The sequence below is a fragment of the Phodopus roborovskii genome, unplaced genomic scaffold, assembly GCF_943737965.1.
Source record: "Phodopus roborovskii unplaced genomic scaffold, PHOROB, whole genome shotgun sequence".
In the NCBI taxonomy this organism is placed as follows: Eukaryota; Metazoa; Chordata; class Mammalia; order Rodentia; family Cricetidae; genus Phodopus; species Phodopus roborovskii.
The window spans coordinates 21,313,091-21,336,171 of NW_026126588.1; the positions used below are offsets into that span (position 1 = coordinate 21,313,091).

General features: G+C 45.5%; 1 protein-coding gene across 3 annotated transcripts in view; it reads right to left on the minus strand.

Annotated features, from left to right (window-relative positions):
• Aff3 (ALF transcription elongation factor 3) overlaps window positions 1-21,744 on the minus strand; it is a 403,958-nt gene extending 382,214 nt beyond the window's left edge. For all 3 annotated transcript variants that reach the window (XM_051204402.1, XM_051204400.1, XM_051204399.1), the window contains exon 1: window positions 21,533-21,744. In XM_051204402.1, coding sequence (XP_051060359.1) covers window positions 21,533-21,585 — 53 coding nt within the window. In that variant the 5' untranslated portion in view covers window positions 21,586-21,744. The remainder of the gene's footprint in view (window positions 1-21,532) is intronic.
• Window positions 21,745-23,081: the final 1,337 nt, after the last annotated feature.

Sequence of the window (23,081 nt, forward strand, 5' to 3'; positions counted from 1 at the left end):
GAGATATGAGGTCTTAGTTCCTCTGTCCTAAACTACTGTGCACTCCAATCCCACTCTTGTCCTGTTCGCTTGAGTAGTCACCCCTAGACAGTGTCATGCAGTAGTCTAGCATCCAGCATAGTAAGGCAGCCAAGAAGAAGACCAGAACTCACAAAAGTACCATGGACTCAGGAGGCTGAGAAAGAAAGACAGCCATGAGTCCAAAGTCATCTCACCTACAGAATAAGACTCTACAACAAGGAAAAAACTCACATTTTCTGTCCTAGAACTCCTTCCGTAGACCGAGATCCTCCTGCCTCTGCCTCCTGAGTGCTGGGATAAAAGGTATGTGCCACCACCGCCTGGTTTCACATTTTCTTAAAAAACGGCAATATCCTATAGGAAACAGAGCATCTGCTTTGCTTCCAAATCACAGTGACACAAAGGAGCACATGACCAATGTCAGTGCCATACTGGGCAGAAATGGCTATGCCTCAGTTTCCCTGTCTGTATTTTTCCTTCAATAGATGCAATACAGCCTGTGGTGTTTGGTTACTAAGAACTAACGAGAATGAAAGATGCTAGTAATTATTAGTCATTCTTAACTGGCATTTTGGACATAAGTTTCATGCACTGCAGGCCTGGTCTTCAGCTGGTGGCAATAATCAGAGAGGGTTAAGAAACTTTGGGGAGGTAGAGCCTAGCGGCAGGAAGTGTGTCAGTGGGAACAGTCTTTGGTGACATCTTACCCCTCTCTGTCTCTGCTTCTTGGCTACCACGAGGAACACATCCTCTGCTTACCTCACTACAGGCTAGAAACAGAGTCACATAACTGTGGACTAAATGCTGCGAAAACAGGAACTTAACATAACTCCTTCTGTCGTTAAGGTGTTTTACACACACACACACACACACACACACACACACACACACACAGAATTAAACCAGGCACTAATCAGCTTGCCTCAAGTGACACACACCTCAAAGGAAATAACTTGTACTGTCTGGGTTAAACAATCAATTTATAAAGATTAAGAATCTGGGGCTGAGAGACAGATCAGCGGTTAAGAGCACTGGCTGCTCTTCCAAAGGACCCAGGTTCAATTCCCAGCACCTACATGGCAGCTCACAACTGTCTGGTTAACTCCTTTCCTAGGGGATCTGACACCCTCACAAAGATATACACGGAGGCAAAATGCCAATCTATATAAAATACAAATAAATATGTTATTTTAAAAGAGAATCTGTATACAGTATTTCTGCCTCTGATCATAAAACATCTGTTATCTTCTTCCGGGGACAAAAGGAAGAAGAGTCTTCATCAGGGCAAGAACCTGACCCTAAAGAGTTCCAAGAGAGATGCAGGAGGAATGGGTGGGGGTAGGGAGCAGAGGGGACGTGGGGGGAGGCTCTGGGAGGAGAGGAGAGAGGGGGAACTGTGATCAGGGATAAATATATATAAATTAGTTTAAAAAAGGGAAAACCTAACCAGAGTGAAGCCTTGCCTGCAGGAGGCACAGGCCGAGTGTCCCCAGCAGCCAGCTGTCAGGACAGGGCAGAGATCTGAGACCCACACAGAAGTCAAAATTGGGGTTCAGAAGGCAGCAAGGCCAGCTGAGCCACGGTCTGAAGCAGCGGCAAGCACAATTGACAGGGTAAACCAAGCACACAGCCCACAGCACATTCGAGTCTCTAACCTCAGGAAGCAAGGTCGTTAGGGTTAAGGAAGGAAACTACACTGATACAGAAGCCTCTTTTCTCTCGAACTATCATCCTTTCCAAACAACTGCAAGCTGTCCTCTTTCCTCTCGGATCTAGAAACAGTAAGAGAATTGATTGGTCTCTGGGCAGCCAAGCCAAGCCAGCCTAGACACCAAGAATATCCCACAGCAGCAGTAGCCACGTGCTCACCCAGGGGACTCTCTCCCGGACAATGTTCTAGCTGCAGTCTGCCTGCTCAAATCCCCAGCTCCTGGCCTGGACTCTTCTATTGGCTGGGTCACAGATAAAGGGAGATAGGGGAACTTGGGTTTGGAACACAGCTTATCGAATTGACTCTGATTTTATCATCTCCTGGTGTAGAGAACCGTTGGTGACAGGGTGGTTAGGATTTGTTAGATGCTGACCATAAGGTACTTTCCTAGGTCAGCTGTGACGATACGTTTCCTGGACCCCATATCTAAGATAGCACCTCAGTACATATAGTAATATGAAATCAAGAACATTGACAATGGTAAGCCTACATTTATTTGCCTTCTTGTAGACAGACAGACAGACAGACAGACAGACAGACAGATCTTCTTGTAGACAGACAGATGGAGAGAAAGGGGGTGGGAAGGAGGAAAGGAAAGGAAAATTGACGTGGTAGGTTTTGTTTTGTTTTTAATTGTAGTTAGGGGTTGTTTTTGACATGGGACTCTGTAACCCAGCCTAGACTGGAATGAGCTGTAGTGGCCTAGGCTGGTCTTGAACTAGTATCTTCATATTGTAGCCTTACAACATCAGGATTACAGGTGTCTACCACTATGTTGGACTGTACATTTGTTTAAGTGCCATTAAAGAAATTATTATTGACATTTCTTCCCTTGATGTATTCATTTTTCATATCCAAATCTCCCAGAAAACTTTTAAAGGGCTTGTCAGGTTACCTAAATACTTTGGCTTTTTCTTTGATTTAATTTCTCGTTAAGAGAATTTTTTTTTTTATAGAAAACAATCATGTCCTTCTAAAAAATGAGGAAATAAACAGGATGTTTTGAAGCATAGTAAAATATGAACAAATGAATGAACTTCCAAATATGCATGCGCCACTATCCCTCTATGACTAAATTATCTAGCTTCTACAAAACCTGTAGCTGGAAACCCCTCACCCATGACAGCTCTTGGGAATCTCTGGATACTAAATATAGACAAGGCCCAAATCCCTGAAGTCTAACTCTGGCTTTATCATATGCACTCGCCAAAAGAATGTCATCCTGAAAAGGCGTCCTGACTGGCCACACTTAACTGAATGTCCCCAACATGTCCTGCCTTCCAACTACTCCCAGGGATAAACAGCGCACTCTGGACTCTTGCTGTCTGGCCACATTAAGAGATCCTTGATCCTACCACTGCAAGGAAAAGTGCATAGCCATCAATTACATTAAAACTGTTATGTGGTAAATTTGAATACTGTATAATGAGGGGGAAATCAAGGGCTTCATTACAGCTCTAAAAGAGACAAGTAAAGCTATTTGGTCATGAGTTTAGCACTGCATAGTGACCCTCAGGGTAGCTATAATTAATATTTGAAAAGCCCTTGAGATAGGGTATGGTATTCGTGCTTATAAAATGCCTTTCATATCCAACACTGGCCCTTAATTTCATTTTAAGCACAGAAGACAGGCATTCTTCTAGCTGCTGTGCCTCACTTTGAGAAGGTCTGTGTCAATCAGCGTATTTGCAATTAAAGCAAATCTCCAGCACCTGCCTCCCACCATGGCGTGAGGCAAGGGCAGGAGGAGAACCTATAGGCCCTGGGGTTTCCCTGGCTTCCGCAACACTGCAAGCCTCGCGCTGGGGTAGCAGTCCGAAGGGACACACTATGTGCTCACAGTCAAGGCCCTCGGCCTTGCAGGGTGGCTCTGCCTAGCATCCCTGTCTCGGTGCCCAAAGTTTCCACAGCGCCTGCAAATACTAACAAAGGAATCCAGTTCTCAGAGTTCTCCAAGCTCCACCTCAGCCCCAGCTCCTAATGGAAACCGGCTGCTGCCAGAGCAGCTTCCACCAGCGCAGAAGCAGAGGTCACGGATGCCTTTGGGGGGTCTCATGAAAGCTGCAGGCTCCCTCCACGAGGATGTGAGGGTCCCCTGACCTCCAGGTTAAGGATTCCGGATTTCCAAGGCTGGAAGAGGGAGACAGGCTGAAGAGAAAGAGGGAAAATAGACAGGAAAAGGGAGGGCAGGCAGGCAGAGCTCTGAGAAAGCAGGTTCTACTCCTCCTGCATTCCAGAGTCCAGGTTCCAACTCTCTGACAAAAAGCCACAAAGCTTCATCTCAAACGACCCATAAGCCCAAACCTTTGAGATCACTCTCCAGCCTGTTACTATGCCCAGGTCCGATAAATAAACACTGGTACCCAAACACAAATTTCTGGACCCCTTCCTCCGGATGGCCAGTTGATTCTGGAAAAAAAAAACGGTTAGGTTTGAACAGCCTTGAACTACATCACAGCAATTGGCATTGGCTGTAACAGTTTCCTCTGCTGCTAAAAGTGACGAAAGGGGCTAGAACGCTCTAGAAATCTGATTTCTCAGCTCCCTTGCAGAAAGAGCTAACAACGTTCTTCAAGCCCGACTAGTCAGCTGTTTCAAGGATCCTGGTTCCTCTCCAACAAGACTGCATGCGTGTTCCTTCAGAGTAAGGGTCACGTTCTTTTCTAGGCATTACCAAGCTTCATGCATAGTAGGTGCTCAGGCAACATGAGACTCAAGGGTTTGGGTAGCTGTGTCCTGCTGAATGAAAAACTGGAAAGCTAGCCTACAGCCACTGCTGTGGCCAGGCTACCTGGTAGACCTTGTACAGATAGATACTGAGTAAAAGTCCTGCACTGAAAATACTTCCTGTGGAGTGTTAAAAGATGTCACAGCTTGATTTATTGTGGTCAGAAAACCATAGAAATCAAACCGTTTCAAACGTTTAGATACCAAGAAAGTACAAGTTCTGACCTTCTGATTATTTGTCGAGGAAGCCACAGAAAACTATTAAGGGTAACCCTGAGTTTGTGAGAACTCTGAAGCCTATTGCAGGATTGTCACAAAGACTTACATCTGAAGGGTGAACAAACTAGGACAGTAGTCTTTTTTACTACAAGGCCAGTGGGATGGATAACCCAGGCAACAATTAAAGCCCAGATAATGGATCTAGCAGCTATCAGCAAGTGTGTTCTATGAAAAAGAGGTATTTCTAGACAGTCGGGGGGCAATTTTCAGTGGATAGCTCCTAAAATATGGGGACAAAAAAGTATCTTCTGCGGAAAATGGAGATCCACAGAAAAAATAAATAAAATGTCCTACACTGACAGAGAATCTGATCATTTCAAGTTTCTTCCAAACATTACACCATGCAGCCCTTGGAGATCAGCAACTCGCCCATTATCCGCATCTCATGGATGAGACAACAGAGCTGTGGAGAAGTTAAGGGTCACCCTAAGAGTAGAGTTAAACATATGGTCCAGGTCCACAAGCTCCATCGGGAAACTCGGACAGGAGGCAGATATACCAGGACAGGAGAGGCTAACACTGTCTGTTTTACCTTGAATGCATGGAAGCAGAGTCACGTATGACTACCTCTGTTACTGCTGCACACATTTATTTGGTCTTGCTTGTCCCCTAAACATATGAATTTGTGAACTGAGTTTTAAAAAAATGTTCACACTTACTAAATAATTGTACCTTCCCATCATGTACCATCATAGAGGCAGATCACATACCATTTAATTACTGGTTCCCTAAGCCTCCTTTACTGGACTAGGAAACTAAGTGGTGGTGGGGGGAGGGGCTGACTTTCATAAAGTCAAGATATAAATTCTAAATGTGTCATATTAAAAATAGGTAGGCATTTCTTGAGCATATGTCAAGTTAAAATTCTCTGGGAAAGCATTCTGAGCTTGAACACTTGGACATGTTTTAAGACTTGATTATCCTTCCTTAAGGGACAGTCATTCCAAATATGCACAGAAACGAAGCCTTCGTATTTCCATGGAGAAATCTTTCTTTCATTCTTGTCCCTGGCGATCGTGAGCTTCCACTACTAAAGGAGAAACCGAGGGAAAACACTCTGCAAAAAGGAAGTCATTCAGCAAAATACTAGCGAGAGTTATTCTGCTATGAATCTGTAAGGGTTACACACTATGGCCAAGTGAGATTGTATAGGAATGCAAGGTTGGTTCAACAGATGACCATCAGTTACTGGCTTAAACCATATTACTAGAATTAATAGAACAGGATCTGAAAAATGTCTTTAACAAAATTGCTCCAGCACAGCAATGAAACAGACGGGAACTCTAACCTGACTCGGAGCATTTATGAAAAAAACCTATAGGTAATATTATAATCCTAAACAACTGAAAGCCTCCCCAGACTCCAAGATCAGGAAAAACACGCAGGAAAACTATGCTAACTGATGCTTATTTGACACTCTATTGGAGGTCCCAGCCTAGTCAACTGAGCACCAAAAAAAGCAACTAGATTAAAAATGCAAAAGCAAAATGGCTCTATCTGCATTCACACAACCATGAACATGTGAGCTCCTAAAAAATACACACACACTATTAGGCTCTTAAATCCCAAGTAATACACACATTGGTATATCCTATAATATCATTTAAACAAGATTCTGCATGTAGCCTATTACAATAAACAGAAAACATTTGGTGGCTTGTGATACAAACAAAGGCACCAGAGAAACACTGGCTCAATCGATTTCATTAATCAAGACCTGTGATATGGAAACGTACTATTCAGAACTTACTTAGCTTTTTAAAGGTTTTAAGGAAAAGATCTTTGCTTAGAAGAAGCAATTCCTGGTAGACACAGAGTTCTGGACATGGGGGTGGGGGCAGCAAGAACTTTATTCTTATGGTCAAAGAAGTTAAAGTAATGAGAATTAGAAATTATTTTGAAGTTGCCAAAGATCTTCTGGGCCCATTAGAGAACAGCTAATGTGTTCAAGTTTTGACTCCATGGGGTTTTCTTCCAAGTACTGTACAGCCGGTTCAAAACATTATGTCTCAATGCTCACACAGACTAGAAAGTAATAACTCCATTTGTAATTATTTATTTTATTTTTTTTTTAACCTTATCCCCGTCTCACAGAGTTTAAACACCATTTAAACGTTTCACAGCACTGCTGTGTTCTGCTTCCTGCTCCAAATTTAATGATATTATTCCAACAGCACAGAGAATATTTCTAAGTAATAAAACAAGACTTGCAGGAAATGGAAAATTGCCCTTTTCAGAAAAGCATTGCATTTCTCATTTTCTGGGGACTTGGGACTTCAGAAAGTGAAGCAGAGGTAAACACAGGCTCGGTCCACACTAAATCCCAGGGACTCCCTCATCCGCTCCACCCGAAGGCCACTCACCAATCGGTGGGCAGATATTCTCTGCTTATTTGTTGGCTCACACAGCTTCTTCTGCTATTTGAAGATTTTTCAGAGATCAAAGCCAGGTTCCAGAAATACAGGTCAAGTTAAAAGAAGCAATAAACATTATTTTTCTATGAACCAACTGATTGCCTTCCAGTCAACATATTTATTTGACTCTTCACTTATACATTAATCTTAGTTCTCCTGTGACATGAAAAACTAGCTTATTAATTTAGCAATCAGGACATAATTGAATATACAGTGTTAAGCCTTACAAGGTACAGGCAAATTGGCTAAGTATGAAACACTAAATAACTGCATACATGTGAATAAACCAACTCCCATAATATTCTAGCCTATCTCAAGTGAACTTTGTCTATTTGGAGAAAAAAAAACTTCACCTGGGTTTTGTTGTTGCTATTGTGTGCGTGTGCATGTAGGATTCGCTCGATCCCCCCTTTTTACCATGGTTATACAAGCATCGGTAAAAACGGAAGGACAAACCAAAATGTAAAGCTATTTTATAATATAGAATACACAACATGAGTGCTCTCTGAGATGCTCTTTTGAAATATGTTACAATTTAATTCAAAAACACTAATTAATAATAGCGGGAAATGCTGATGAACAGCTCGGGAGGCCATATCATCTTATTAGGCTAATGCAATAGGAGCCATGTCATGGTCACACCCTGACGAAGCCCATTTTCCTCTTCTACCAACAGGATGGCATGTTCCAAAAGAAGGTACGCCTGCCGGTGTGGCCGAGACAGAAAAGGCAGAAGCCAAGCTCATCGGCAACTGCTGTAGGATAGAACCGTCGTGTAGCCACTGACATCTGCAGGGTATTTCTTGCTACGATATCACTCGACTGAGAAGCCAGGTTTGGGGGGGGATCAGTTTAAAAAAAAAATCATTTAGTGACCTCACAGAACACCTTTAAATGTTGTTTAAGCAACAAAACAGATGTCCAACTAGAAAAATTAAGCTTGCCATCTGGAAGACCTACTGTGTGTCGTGCTGCTAACGTTTAACTCATCTAATCTTAGAAAATCAGTAGCAGGGTTACTTCCAGATATGCAAGAAAACGGAGGCTCCCAGATGCAAGAAAACACAGTTAATACAGGGCCTGCCGGGATCTGAACTCCTCCTACAGGTTGGCTCTGAAGTCCGTGCCCTTCCGATTACCAAATGGTGCCTCTCTGGAATGTTGCCTGCCAAGTGGATTTTTTAAAATCTTCCTTAAAATTTAATTTGTTTTGTTCTCAAAGATCTTTAAAGAAAGCATCTACGGTTATTTCTGACATCTGTTTCAATTTGTCACAGCCCATTATGCCAAGAATCTATTAATTTCACTTTACCAAACTATCTCATGACACAATTTAATCCTGCTTACTCTTTTGTGCGGCCAACACAGCACATTTGTACAGGATCACCCCGTAGGGAAAGGACAGCCACACAAGGAATGAAGAAGCTGCTACAAGACAGGCCGCATTTAAAAACACCTGACGCACGTTTCGGGCGGCTTTCCCGAGGTGGTGTTGATAGTTTTATTGCTGCGCCATCACTGTAGTTATTAATAGAGTTACATTTAGGTATTACAATAGATGTGACCAGCTGTGGCAAACAGTTGTTGCCATTTTCGTCAACCATAAAACTTGTCAAATTAGTGGTTTTATGGGCATACAAATAATTAAGGGAAAATATATAGACAGTGTGTTTTATACACGGTAAATATGGATAAAGAAGTGGAACCCAAAATGATAATGACCGCAGACAACTCTTGCACAGGGAAGCCTGTTAATTAGGATCCCACCAGCCCACAATATTTGCTCCCAGGACAGCTTCAGAGTTTTAACATTCACAATAAATCTCAAGATGCTTCATACACATCAACTCCCCTGTGCCCATTGGAGACTTACGTGTATACGCTGGATAGATATAGATGTTTGTCATGCACACATATAAATCTCACAAATACTTTGGAGTTGATGAGACCTTGGAATTCACACTCAATGACTGTCATTAAGCGGAGCTTTTTTATAGGATAGTGGCCGTGTATACACACTTCCTGAGTGGGCAGGCCAGCTACACCACCTAGACATGGGTTTTGCACCATGTGCTACACTCCTTTGTTTCTCTACGAAGCAAGGGAACCTCACAGGTTATGAAGATTAGAAAATAGCATTTGAAGGCTCTTGGCCCTCCTTTATCACTAAGAGCCTCGGGACCACTCAGAGGCCCTCTGGCATTCTGTCACTAAGTGTCAGCGGTACCACAGCATCCCGGGGCTCCTGATGGCAGCCCTTTGTTTGTTGGTTTGGTTTGGTTTGGTTTTGGTTTTTCAAGACAGAGTTTCTCTGTGAAACAGTCCTGTCCTGGCTATCCTGGAACTCACTCTATAGACAAGGCTGGCCTCGAACTCACAGAGATCTGCCTGCCTCTGCCTCCCCGAGTGCTGGGACTAAAGGCGTGAGCCACCACCGACCGGCTGTATGCCAGTCTTTTAAATTTAAAAATAATTCTTAAAAATCCATTTTAAATTCTCCACAATTAGAAAAGTTCACTTCTTTTTTTTTTTTTTTTTTTTTTTAATTCTGGTGACTTAGCCTTACCCAACTACTTCTGAATCGAAATCACTTTCAAAACACTCTAATTAAATTACAGAATGTATGACAGAGATTTATGCTAAAGTGGCTTATGCAGATTTTTTTCATTAAGTCACAGATAATAACCATGAAACACCTATCCGTTAACTTTCACGGTATTTCACCGTACACGGCTCTGTGACTGCTTTTAGAAGCTCCCTTTCCTTGCAGAAGGAGAAAGATGAAGGAAGGGAAGAGGGGAAGGGGGCGGGCGTCCTTCATTGCCAAGAGTGCACTCCTGCACCTTGGGTCCAGCCCCTCCAGCCTCCTCTGAGAGCTACCTCTAGAGGTCTTTCCCCTTCCCCTCAGAAACAAGACCTTCCCAGCTCTGCTCGGCCACATCCATCACTATCACCCATTGCCCATCCATGAACCTTTGCATCTCTTAGTTCCTCAGCCTCTTAGTCACCCCCCCCCTTCCTCCTTTCTACACTGCCCTGCCCCACCTGCTGCAAACATCCCAGACCCTGCTTCTCATCCTGGTCTCGCTCATCATACCCCCCCCCCAGGGGATACCCTCATCTTTACAATCACCCTCACCTCCTGCCTGCCTGTCAGGATCTTACAGCAATGTTCCCATAAGCCACCTGCCCTTAAACACAACCAATTTAGATCACAACACTCCACCTTTCAAGCTTGGGTTTTCTCCTCCTGGGGTCCCCATCTGATCGCACAAGCTGCATCTCCCAAAAGGACACTTCTGGTCCCACGCTTATCCAGGCCACCCTCAGGCTCTGACGATGCCATCTAACTGCCTTGTCTGCACTCGCCTCCCTCCCTGTCCCCCATGCTGACCCCCTGACTCTCTAGACATGACCCCAGTCGCAAGACTCAACCTTGTACAATGCCTTCTGAAATTCTACCATGCAGATAGTAACCATTGTATTCACCTGCTCATTGACCTCCATGGCTGACCATCTACAAGGAGATGTCCCAGCTCCTTAGGATGCCAGGCAAAGTCCTTCTAGAACTAGTCCTCGCTCCATGTCCCAGCTTCCTCTCCTGCTATTCCTTCCTTAGGTGCACAAGTCTAACTCACATTCACCGTGCAGATACTGCCCTGCCCCTCTTTGTCAACACAGTGCCTGCTGCCCTCCTCTACTCTGATTCATCCTTTAAGATCCGCTCATGCCACAAATCCTCCTTAGATGCATCCCAAGGCATCGGGCGGGTATTTGAAAGGGTGTAAACACATCATGGACTAGAAACGAGGTCTAGTCATATGTCTGTGTCTGGTTCTACCCAGTGACAGCTCATCTCAACCCAGACACATACAGACAGATCGAGAGAAACGACGTTACCAAGAACAGCTGAGTGTCCCCTAGACCGTAAACATACTCTGCTGAATTATTGTGCGTAATAGTTTAGGGTTCTAAAGTATTGCTCTCACCTTGCTGAAGAATGTAGGCAAGGAAAAGAATATAAATTAATTATGTAACTAATTGTCCATGGAAATATTAGAAGCTAAAATGCTGGATTTCCTCCCACACTGTAAATATTTAGTATAAATATTTCATCCCCACCCCTTTGAAGTTAGAACACAAAGTAGTCTGTTTCATCGCAGCCTCTTCACACATGTGTCTTTATTCGTTGTTCTTATTCACCTGTCCCCCAAACCCAACCAACTGCCTCTTCAAATATTTCCTACCCACACTTGAAACTTGTTACTCCCCGCCAGAGTTTTAAATCAAGGGAAGGCGGTAACTGGGTAGTACATAAAATTTATCAGCTTTCCAAGAAAAAGAAAGGTATTCTGTTCATACCAAAGGAAATTCTACTTGTTTTTAAGAGGAATGGAAAGATGTCACCTAAGTAAAACTTCCACCATGCTCTGGAAGAGGAACTATCTCCAAGGGAACAGACAGACAGTCTTATGCCACAAGATGACGTGGTCTCATGGGTCATGGCCATGAATTCTGGGAAGGACTTGGCTGGCTCTACAAGCAGCTCGGAACTGGACTATCCTATGTAGCCCTATAACTTGAGCTGTACCACTTTAATCTGCATCCAGGCACTACAGATGGGTCACAGGGCCAGGACTATAACCAGGTTACAGACATGAATTGTTAACCCCATGGAGAAGGAATTCTGGTTGGCGCAACGAGGTAGTGGTCCCATCTCAATGAATGGTATAGTCCACTTCCCAGACAACAGATGGCTCTCATATTTTGTTAGGAGGGTCTGCAATGGCTGAGTCAGAAGAGGGGCATTTCAGAAGACATGGGAAGTCTAGCAAGTCTAGCAAGGTCTGTCTGCCTACTGGACTCAGGACACAGAGCCTCTCTGTAGGTGACCACAGAATTGGCACTATGAGGTTGGCACTACTTTTCAGGCTGAGTTCAGGTCCTCAAGCTCCAGTCACGCTTTACACAACCATTGTTCCAAGAAATTATACAAGCAGCTCCACCCCATGGGTTATGGTATTGTGGGGGGAACCAAGCTGGGTCCTGCTCTCACAGACAAAGCTAGGGTTCTGAGACACCCATGCTCAGCACCCAGTTGATTGATCTCTGTTAACTTATTTTTCTTCTTAAGGATCTCTTGACCCAACAGAACAAAGCTCTGAGTCTAAAAATGTCCTTTATTTATTTATAATTGGGGACTGTCTATATGAACCCCATTGTCTGTATTACATATTGATAGCCAGATAATACTGTTTTCTGCAACTTGAAAGCAAATGCATTTACAGGCCAAATCAGTAATTGCATACTTGCTCACCTTAACACATACCTAGTTAAAATACAACAGTCTCCTTGTTCCTCCTTACAAGGTAATACAAGGTAAATCAGAAAAAAATAATACGGCATGCCCAAGATACGGTTACACAAGATTAGTTAGCACAACGGTTTGTGACCTACGAGGTAATAAATATCATTTGCACAAAGAACACAACTAACATCTGTAGCTCCAATGACACTAAATACTTCTGCAGGTACAATACTTTACCAATTTGCAAGCCCTAAGGCCACAGATTCAAATTTTCCCCACTATTCCTTACGTCATTTTTTGTTCTTTTCCAAATCTCAAACATGAAGCTGTTTAAATACTATCTTAGTCAGAAAAAATGGAAGTGTGTGGAGGCACGTGTGTGTTCACACCTTCAGTAATAAAAATAAGCCAATGCCTTCCCCACAGATCTCACAGAATGCAAAGTTGGCTGGGTTGTATTTCATTAGCCCCCTGTATGTTCCTACTGAAGCAAGGTTGTGTTAAACAGGGGAATCCACAGTGAAGAAACCCCCACCCGACTGACTCATGGTTTTTTGGTAGAGTGGAACATATCAGATCCCTGGCAGAGGAATCCAAAACCTACCCTAGGTTCCATGGAGGTTGAGTGGAGATTTCTTGTAGGACACTGAGAAAGCTGTAATTTAGGATGACGGCCACCAGGTAGGGCAATAATTCTGTAAACTGTTGCTACTCCCTAAACACCCACCTCTACCCTTTCCTCCTAGAGGCAGAGTGGATAAAAACTAATGGAGACACCTGGTATCCATCCTGGGCACCTACAGGAGCCTCCATTAGAATCCCCACACATCCAAAGGGCCTTAGGATCGGATGTGATTAGCCTATTTATTATAAACTGTGTTTGCTCATGCTCTCATGTTTACTCCCACTCTGCCCCCAAGTCCTAGTCACCACCCCCACCCCCATTCATCGGAATTCTATTTTTAATGGAATAGAATGGATGCTGCCTTAGGAAGCATTAGGAAGGGATGATGTTGCTAGACAAGTCTCCCCCAAACAGGAAAGAGACTACGGAGTCTCCGGAAAAGGCATCTCTTCAAAGGCATGCTTTCGATCCTTGCAAGTCAATGTCTGTTCTGTGATAAAGCATCATTACCCAAAAACTCATCAGAAGTGTAAACCCATGGGCCCACCTTGGTCCTGTGAAATTAAAATCTGTATTTTAACAAGATCCCTGGGCTATCTGGCTGGATACCCATTAAAGTTCAGAGGCATTCCCTGGATGTGTACTATATGTCGTATGCTGACCTCTCTTCTCCAAACACCTTTCTGTAGCCCTGATCTTTAAGTCCCTCTGGAAACCTTCTACAGAAAAAAAAAAATGTATTTTCCCAATTTGAAAACAAAAACAGATTATTTCCCAGAACTGGAGCTGATCTACTACAGGAAAGTGTTTTTTTTTTCTCTCTAACTGTCAAGGAGCTAATTAACATTTCAATGAACACTGACAGAAAATTTGTTCTGTCACTTCATAACTGAGGTAAACAGCACAGGTATGACAAGAAAAATTTAACTAAGACTAACAGGCTCACATTACAACCCCCAGGGGGTTTCTGAAAACTAATTTCCTGCCCATAAAAAAAAAAAAAAAGCAAAAATAAAATTATTTTCAGTATCAAAGTAAGCACGTAGCTGTGAGTTGAAACATTAGTGTGGTCTCCAAATTAGAGTCATTTTTGTTTACCTCCGCTAACAACAAGCCTCCCGGGGAGAAATTATATGAAGTTTAAGTCCCCTCCCTGGCTTCCTCCACATGTGAGTAGAGATATTGCAGAGGGAAAATTCCCACGTGAATACAATGCATGCCGTCTGCACACTGTGGTTCCGGCTTCCCAACCATGGGAGTGGGCTCAGATTTTAGCAGCTGCAAGGAGTCTGCCCTACTTTACCATGACCAAATGCAATTTGGGGAGGAAAGGGTTTATTTGGCTTACAGGGTACAGCCCATCACGAAGGGAAACCAAGGCAGGAACCTGGAGCAGGAACCCGGAAGCAAGGGCTGAAGCAGAGATTCGGGAAGGGCACAGCTTACTGGCTCGCTGTCCTGTACAATCTATACACATGCCCAAGATAGAATCAATCATGAGCCAAGAAAATGCTGCACAAATACACCTACAGGCCAGCCCAATGAAAGCACCTCCCTGGACCGAGGTTCCCACCTCCAAGTGATTCTAGTTCATGGCACAGAGTCTCAGGGATAGCCCACAATTGCTGATCCGCTTATCCTGGAATGTCTTTCGGCAATGCCGGGAAATCATTATGTTTTAACACGGGCCCAGCCACATCGCTGATAAATGCTCACACAGTACTCTAGGCCATAGGCAACACACAACAAACCCCACCCACCCAGTGCACCACCTTCAGGCGCCCAAGGCCCCCTAGCACACCCCCTGTGTGAGTTGTCTTCAATTAAAACTCACTTCACTTCTTAGGTGGTGTGGTACCCTCATAGCCTGGTGTAACCGTGTATTTTTCTTTCTGGTGAGCTGAAATTATGATTAGCCTGACATAACGTACTGAGTCACAGTGCCAGATGAAGTCATTTGATGTAATGGTTGGTAACACAATACATTCTGAGTAAAACATCAGAGATTATGTAATGGTTCATGTCTTAAGAAGTTGCTAGTACAATCATATTCATACCTGCTGGCCTATGACACACAACCTAGAAAACCTAATCCCCACTAAGGATGCCCCTGGGTTCCAATGCCAAGCAAAGAGCTGTGTGCCAGGCACACGGCTGAAGCAGAGCCCATGTGGTCTTTCTGCACGTTTCTTTGTTACGAAAACAGACATTTTTAAGGAAGCAATGGGCAGAAAAGAAACGTGTTTGATATTCACAGAGTACCTGATGCTTTTATTACTTCCTATCACATCTGTAGGAGATAGGCCAGAATAAGCACTGTCATTTTGTTTTATGTGATTAAACCAAGAGTTGTACTATAGAAAAGTAAAAACAAACAAAAAACCTGTGAGCTGTCCAGAGTCAAACAGAAAGAATGAAGCCAGTTGAATTCAAAACCTCAAATTACATTTCCAGACAAAAGACAACGGCCAATGTCCAAACGAAGTTTTATGGATTTTTGCTTTGAAATAAAACAAGGAAACATTATTTTATATCAAATGATATTAATATGTTCCTTTATGGCCTTGATTTTGCCACCCAGGCTTACCCCCCCCCAACAAGAAAAACTTAAGACAAACCTATTCCAAGTTTTGAAATCCCATTCAAGCACAAATAATCTAGTACTTCATACTGAGAAATTGATTCGTTGTTCTTAACTTGACTATTATTTTAACCTACATTAGGCAGAAGGGCCTGTTGAGTTGCTAATCTGGTGTCATTGATTAGACATTCTGGCTCACAGGGACATTCTCCCAAAATAGATTCTTAGCATTTTATAACCCTCCCACATTCCACAAAGGAATCTGGAACACAGGAAGGAACTATTTCCTCAGACGTAAGAGCATCTTCATTGTCATCAAAAGGCATTTGACTAAAACCCAAAGACATCTAACGCGTACACTTCTCTTCACCCCCACATCCCTGTCTCCCAAGCCTGAACTCATCAGCAGTATCCAGTAACCAGCAGGAACAAGCCTCCCCAGGCAACTTTCTCAGTCTCTGCCACTCGCGGGAACAAAAGTGGTCCCTGTTCTCCTTCATGCTCCCTCCACACCGACACCCACAATTTGGGAGGCAGGAGCCTCAGGAAGCGATCTCACCCCGGAGCCTGGTGAAGCCCTTTCCCCTCGTGCTCGGGCAACCAATGAAAGCCTCCTCGGTAGACTATATCTTCACTTTTAGCCAATGAGAGTGAAGGTAGCCTACTGCTCTCACCCAATCAATCTGGGAAACCCAGGGTGCCTGTTCGGCACTCCCCTCCCGCCTTATGGGCCATTTTTACCCAAAAGGAAAGAGAAAAGCAACAGAGAGAAACCTCAACATGCATGATGGTTGAGAGACATTTCTGGAGGCGCCTGACATGAAAAGCCAGGGAGCCCTAAAGGGCTTTTTGGAAGATTACCCCCCACCCCGGCCAGACTTCTGGTGGGTGAACTGAAAAGCAGAGAGAATCGCTTGGCCCTTGGAAGCATCTTCAAGCGGGTTAAGATGCTGGTGCCTCCTCCAGCAGCAAAGCGGCGGGACTGCAATGCATCCTCATCCTGCCGCAGCTAGTAACGGTAGCTTCAAATAGACAGCACACTCTGTTCATTCTTCCACCTGGCCTCTCTGCCCTTTTATTTCCTCCTCGGGACGCATTTCAGCACCATGAGGCCATGCACGTTTTACCCTCTCAACGGGATGTGCCCATGCCCCCTCCAGTGGGCGGTTGGTTATTTGCTTTGTGTCCCTGATATTTATGTGCATAGCCATTCTCTAAAGTCCTAAACTCTCCTTTGCATCCCTTACAGAAGGGCATCAAATTGCAGGCTTCAACCCATGAATGGGAAACTTTTAAAAAAAGAAGAAGAAATAGATGACTAGAAGATACCCGAATGCAACAGGAATATGATAAATGGTAAGTCCAGACACTCCTGGTTCAGTTATGTGTACTCACGTTCACGGAGGTACTGGGTTTCAGGGCTAAATGTGTTTGCCAACTGTGAATCTCAGTCCAAAACATTCAAAAGCTTGGCCAATAATAATGCCTACTGTGTGAACATTTACTGAGATGACCACAATGATGAATACAAAACAACCCACGTGTTACACTTTCTTTTGCCTCTTAAAACTGTTATTTATGTGGCTGTGGCTGTGTGGGCATATGCTGCAAATGCTCATGGGGTCCAGAAGAAAGCATTGGGTCCTCTAGAGCTGGAGTTACAAGTCCTTGTGACGGTGCTGGGAACTGAACTCGGGTCACCTGGGAGAGCAGTAGACACTGTTAACTGCCGAGTCATGTGTCTGGCGCCATGTGTTACAATGTCAAAAGGTAGGATTTACAGGGGCCAGGAGTGCGTGGGTGTGGAGGGAGGTACATTGACTCAGGCTGTACTGTGTGGGAGTATGGGACAGAGTGGGTAACAAGCAAGATCCTAACACTTATTATTTCAACCTTGATCGGCTTTCTCCCTAGCAATGAAAAAGTGTTTGCATTTAGAGAGGGGTGTACATAAACTGGTTTTGGAAAACTTTGCACATTTGCCAGTCATCTCTTGATAACCAGGTTCTGTGTGTTTAAAAATACACAGTATAGATAATTTCACTGTGATCAATAAAAAGTACACCTACACACACACACACACACAAGCCTCTGGCCTCTGTCATCTCTCCTCTACCATCTGCAAAGGCCCATTCATCATCCAAAGCTTGGTTCAAAGGCAGCCTCATCCATAGAAGCCATTTAAAACATATAAGTAAAAATAAAATAATAAAAACATAAGTAAAAATTAAAGTTTCTCTCCTCACCTCCTCTATCACCCACCCTAGTCCCAATCTCTTTTTTTGACTCTCTAGTGCAGTGAACTTCCTTTTGCTCTCACATTCTTGCCCAACTATAAAACAGGACAGCAATGTGCATAGCCCATGTCTTACCCAACTCTGCAGCCCCCACAGCAGCCACACAAGGTCTTATACTTTAGAGATGGCCAGTGAAGACAGACACATCAAGTAAATACAAAAACAAGTGAGTCTGTTAAGAAGGATGGCCGTCACTTTAAAGACCCTGAGGAATGGCTCATGTGTCTATCAACTGCCCCAAAACTAATGAACTGCAGAGAGGGGGAAGATGGGAACCAAAGGGAGTATCTTGCTATTAATCTGCAACTCCTCTCTTCAAAGACAGATGGGGTTTTTTTTTTGGGGGGGGGTCGATAATGAAATAAAGGAAATGCTGAGCGATCCTTGTTTAAAATTTATAACTCCTTTCATAAGTTAATTTCCTAACTCATGGTATTCTGTTTTCTGATTTTCTTTTGAACTGCTCTTTTAATATTTAGATACAACTTTAACTTGCAATCTGAAGGCCTTGCTTTGCAACTCTTTTGAAAACCACTCTCCACCAACTGGAAGGCGTAGACCTGATATCAGAAAAGCAGGCCTTGACGCTAAGTCTTAAGTCTGAACTGTGTGAACTCGGGCAAGGTACCTGACCACCCCATCTTCGAATTTGCCATCTGCAAAACAAATGGACCAACAGCAGTACTTCCTTTCTAAGTTTACTGTTGAGATATAAATGAGCTAAAACATACAATGTCCATGTCGTTGGTTAGTCATACTGTTCGGTTAATTTCGGATTTAAAACGCCTGTTGTTATTTTTTATCTCAGTATAGTTACCAAACAGTTTTAAGTCTCCCTTTTTCTCATCTATAAAATTAGAGTGCTATCACTTAACACCTCTGAGGTAGTACCAGATTCAAACTAAAAAAGAAGGGATACCAGAGCACGAGACACACAGAAAGTGATCAGCGATACTAGGAGTGAGTACTACATGCCTGTTAACCCAGAACTCAGTAGGCCGAGGCAAGAGTGTTGCCTTGAGTTTGAAGTTATCCTGGTTTGCACACAAAGACCTTCTCTCAACAATAAGCTAAGAGTGGGAGAAAGAGAAAAGGGGGAGGGAGAAGAAGAAAAAGAGAGGGGGAGGAAGAGAGGGAGAGAGGGAGGAGGGGAGAGAGAGGGGGGGAGAGAAATACTAGGTATTTTTGGTCACCCGTGGGCTTAAAAGTAAACTGTACACATAAAATCTTTAATAATTATGAAAAGTGAGTTAGAAATGTCAGTGCAAAAATGTGATTCATAACTAAGAAAATGTCTCACATGTTTGAAATGTACACTCCATCTAGATAGTCTGGTTCATCTTTAAATATACCTGAAAATAAGCTTTTGTATATGTAAATCCTATATCCACAAAATAAAACACTCTCTTAAGCCATGCTGTTCTACTATACTATAATGAAGAAATTTTATGTGTTTTCATAATGCAAATATACATGTATGCATGTGTGTGTGTGTGCACGCACATGCGTGTATACATATATGTGAGCATACAACAGCTTTAAAAAATGCTTTGGAGCTGTAGTGGTACATGACTTTAACGTTAGCACTAATGAAACAGAGGTAAAGTGATCCATATAGTCCAAAGCCAGCCCATTTTACAAAGCAAGTTCCAAGACAGCCAGGGCTACATCAAGAGACCCGGTCTCAAAATAAATAAAATAAAATAAAACAGAAATAAAAACAAAGAAATAATAACAATTTAGATGGTGTAAATTTCAAGTCAGTTTAGCAAACATTCTGTGACAGCATTCCAGGTAATTTGCTGGAGACTTAAGACACAGCTTGAGCCCTTACCCCCAAAGGTCTGCACATTGCCACTGATAATCTCAAAATACAACTTATAAACACCATACAGTTCAATTTGAACCAGAAAATGGATGTGCAGCACAAAAAATATGTCCAAACAGTTCAAGTTCTTCCCTTTGACTATAAGCCTGCCTAGATTTGAAAAAGCAACAGTCATCTTTAAAAGACAGTTGTTATCTGGAAAGCTACTGAATTTGTGCCAGAAACCAACATTTCAAAAGGTAAGCCTGTAAAATAATAGGTATCTGTAAATGAGAGGCTGAAATAACCCCAGGAGCAGCAACACAGTAATTAGCAACTTTTATAGAGTAATAACATGTTCCATATTCTCTCTGCACTTGCTCTTTGAAGTTGCCAGTGTAATATTTACAAGTTTTATTACATTAGAGCCCATCCTTGTATTTTATAGGTGCTAGCATTGTGCAGAGCAAGCTGCAGTCACCAACGGATCTTTTATAAGAAACTGCTCAATATCGCTCAAGCTTTGGGTCTAGTTTATTTTTGTTACACCTGTCTTTAGGAAAATAAAAAGTCACTGCAAGCCTAAATCACTGAAAAGATCCACATGTCCACATACCATCGACGTACGGGCCATAAATCATACAGCAGTTTAGCTTTAAAATTGTGCACTGCATATTCATGTGCACACCGCTTGCAGTTTCAGACACATGTGAACTCTTTACTGAATTAAAAAGAAGGGAACCGCTCGGCTCTACAATCAGCGATTACCAGAGGCAGAACACAGAGCAGTTAATATGCTTGTTCCAGCAGATGTTCATCCCCGTAAATATTAAACATAACACAAGTTCCTCCAGGAATATACAAGCAGTAATTTTACCACCTGAATAGGGCTGGTTGAAAACATTTAAGGGGGTGGGGGTAATGTGAGGCATGCTGAAGCAGCCAATGGGATTTTTTTTTTCCCAGACAACTGCAACTGGCATTAAATCGCTTCTACCTATAATTTACCTATAGGAGCTCCCTAATGTGAGAACCCCAAGAACTGGGACCCCCAAGTGCATTCCAGGCTGCCAGCTTTGAGCTTGACAAAAAGGGACTGGGGTGAGGAGTGGCAAGGAGTTCAGCCACAGGGAGGTGTGAAGAAAGCCTGCAAAGGAACTGTGAGCCTCGGGGAAACCAGGCTCCCTGGGCCAAGGCCTCTGGAATTCGTGCGCGGAGACACACTGGCCTCCTGGCCCGGGTGCTCACTTTTCCATCTCGAGTGGGAGTGGGTAGGTCAGACAGAGGATGCAGGCGCCAAGACTCGGAGCATGCAGGGAGCGGTCTAGAGAGCATCCTCTCAAGGCACTTCGCAGCGGCACCAACTCTAGGGGGTCACGGGGGGTGAGCCTGGGGTTCTCAGAGCCCAATCCGAAGGGAAGGAGCTAGGAAGGGCTGCGGGAGGAGGGCTGGATTCTCAGGCATCGGTGACACGTTCTAAAAAATCGCTCTTTTACCTCCACCGCTGCGCTCCTCTGGCACCCAGAGCCCCGGCCCTTTGAGCTGGCGCGGGCAGCACCGAGGGGAGGGGACAGGACCTGAGACCCGGCAAATGGACGGGCAGGCGACCGTGCATCCAGCCCGCCAAGGCTGGAAGGAGCCGGCTAGGCGGGCGCCCCCGGCCCACCCCACCCCCACGGCGGCCCGGGCACCCGGCGCCCCGGCCCAGGTGAGGGCGCGCGGGGCCGCCGCGGCTCTCGGAGCGGTCAGCCCTGGGACTTACCACAGCGACTCGAGGTCCCATTCCTGGAGCAGGGCTAAGTCGAAGCTGTCCATGGTGGGAGGTGTCAGCACCGCCGCCGCCGCCGTGTCCTCCGCCGCCGCCGCCGCCGAGGCTCGGGCCGCCCGCGCGCTGCAACGAAAGGCGCCCGCTAAGGTGCATCCCGGCCGCGCCCGAGCCGCCGCCGCCGCCCGCGCGCCCGCCACCCTTCCCCGGCTCGCTCGCAGCGCCCGGCACCCCCGCGGCCCCCCGACTCCAGGCCGGCCCGGCGTGCGGCGGCGGCCGGCGCACTCACCCGCTCGCCGGCTCGCACGCAGGCACACTCGCTGAGAGCCGGGAGCTCGACGCGCCGCCGCCGCCCCCTCCCGGCCTGCGCCCGCCCCTCCGCCCCTCCCTCGCGGCGGCCCGGCCCGCTGCAGCCGCCGGCGCGGTGCTCTGCGCCCGCCCGCCTGCCTCTTTCTCCTCCGGGAGGCGCGTGTGCGCGGGCGAGGCCGGGGAGCGCGCGCGCGCGCGCCGTGAGCCCCGCGCCGCGCCCGCCCCGCGCGCCCCTGCGCTCCCCCGCGCTCCCCGTGCGGCTCGTCGGGGTCCCGCGTCCTCTCCCCGGCCCTCCGGCTCGCCCTCACCCGCGTCCCTCCATCGCTCCTGACCCTCGGCAGCCCCAAGGGTTGCAGGGGACGTCCTGCCAGCAGGAGGGACCGCGAGGCGGAGGAGGAGGAGTGCAGAGGGATGCTCTGCTGAGCCGGGGCCGGCCTGCCGCAGCCCCTTGCTTGCCTGTCGCCCTCGTCCCCGGCTCCTGCGAGTACTTCCCTGGCCTCTGCGAATTTAGCGGAACCGGCGGGGCGCTGCCGCGGGGTGGTGTGCAGCTTTGCAGCCCTGGGGTGGGTGCTGGGAAGGGAGATGCCCTGGCCGCCCCAGGCGCCGTGAGAGTTAACTGTGCAGCCCCACGGCAGCGCCGAAAACAAATCGTTTCAAATATCTGGAGCCAGTAACTTAAGTGAAATAAAAGAGGGAGTGGGAAGGAAGCTGCTTCCAAGAAGACCTCTCTCTCCCTCTCTCTCTCTCTCTCTCTCTCTCTCTGCTGCAGTTTGGCCTCGGGGTTTGGGGGTGGCGGGGCGAGAGGTAACCCACTACCCCGCAGGCGGCCTGACCCTAGGAATCAGCCTCCTTTCTTTTTATTTCCCCCTGGAAAAGCCTCTGGGTTTCCACTACAAACTTCCCGCCGCCTCTCCAGTCTGCAGAGTGGCATATTGTCAGCTGGAAGGATGATAAAGTACCACTGTGGCTTGTTTAAAAAAAAAAAAAAAAAATCAAGTCCTTGCTATTATTACTCCCTTGGTTTGAAAGAATGTTCCCCCCTCGCTCATTATTCTATACTCTTTGAGAGTGGAGACTGGAGATGTAGAGCGGAATGGGTCTTCAGTCATCTCTGCGCTTCTGCTCTACAACGAGGAACCCAAGTTGGGGTGGGGGGGGGCTCCTCTAAGCTCTTGGCTAAGGCTCCTGGGTTCCGGATTCCCCAGAATTCCTGGAGAGAGCAGCAGCAAGTAAAGCT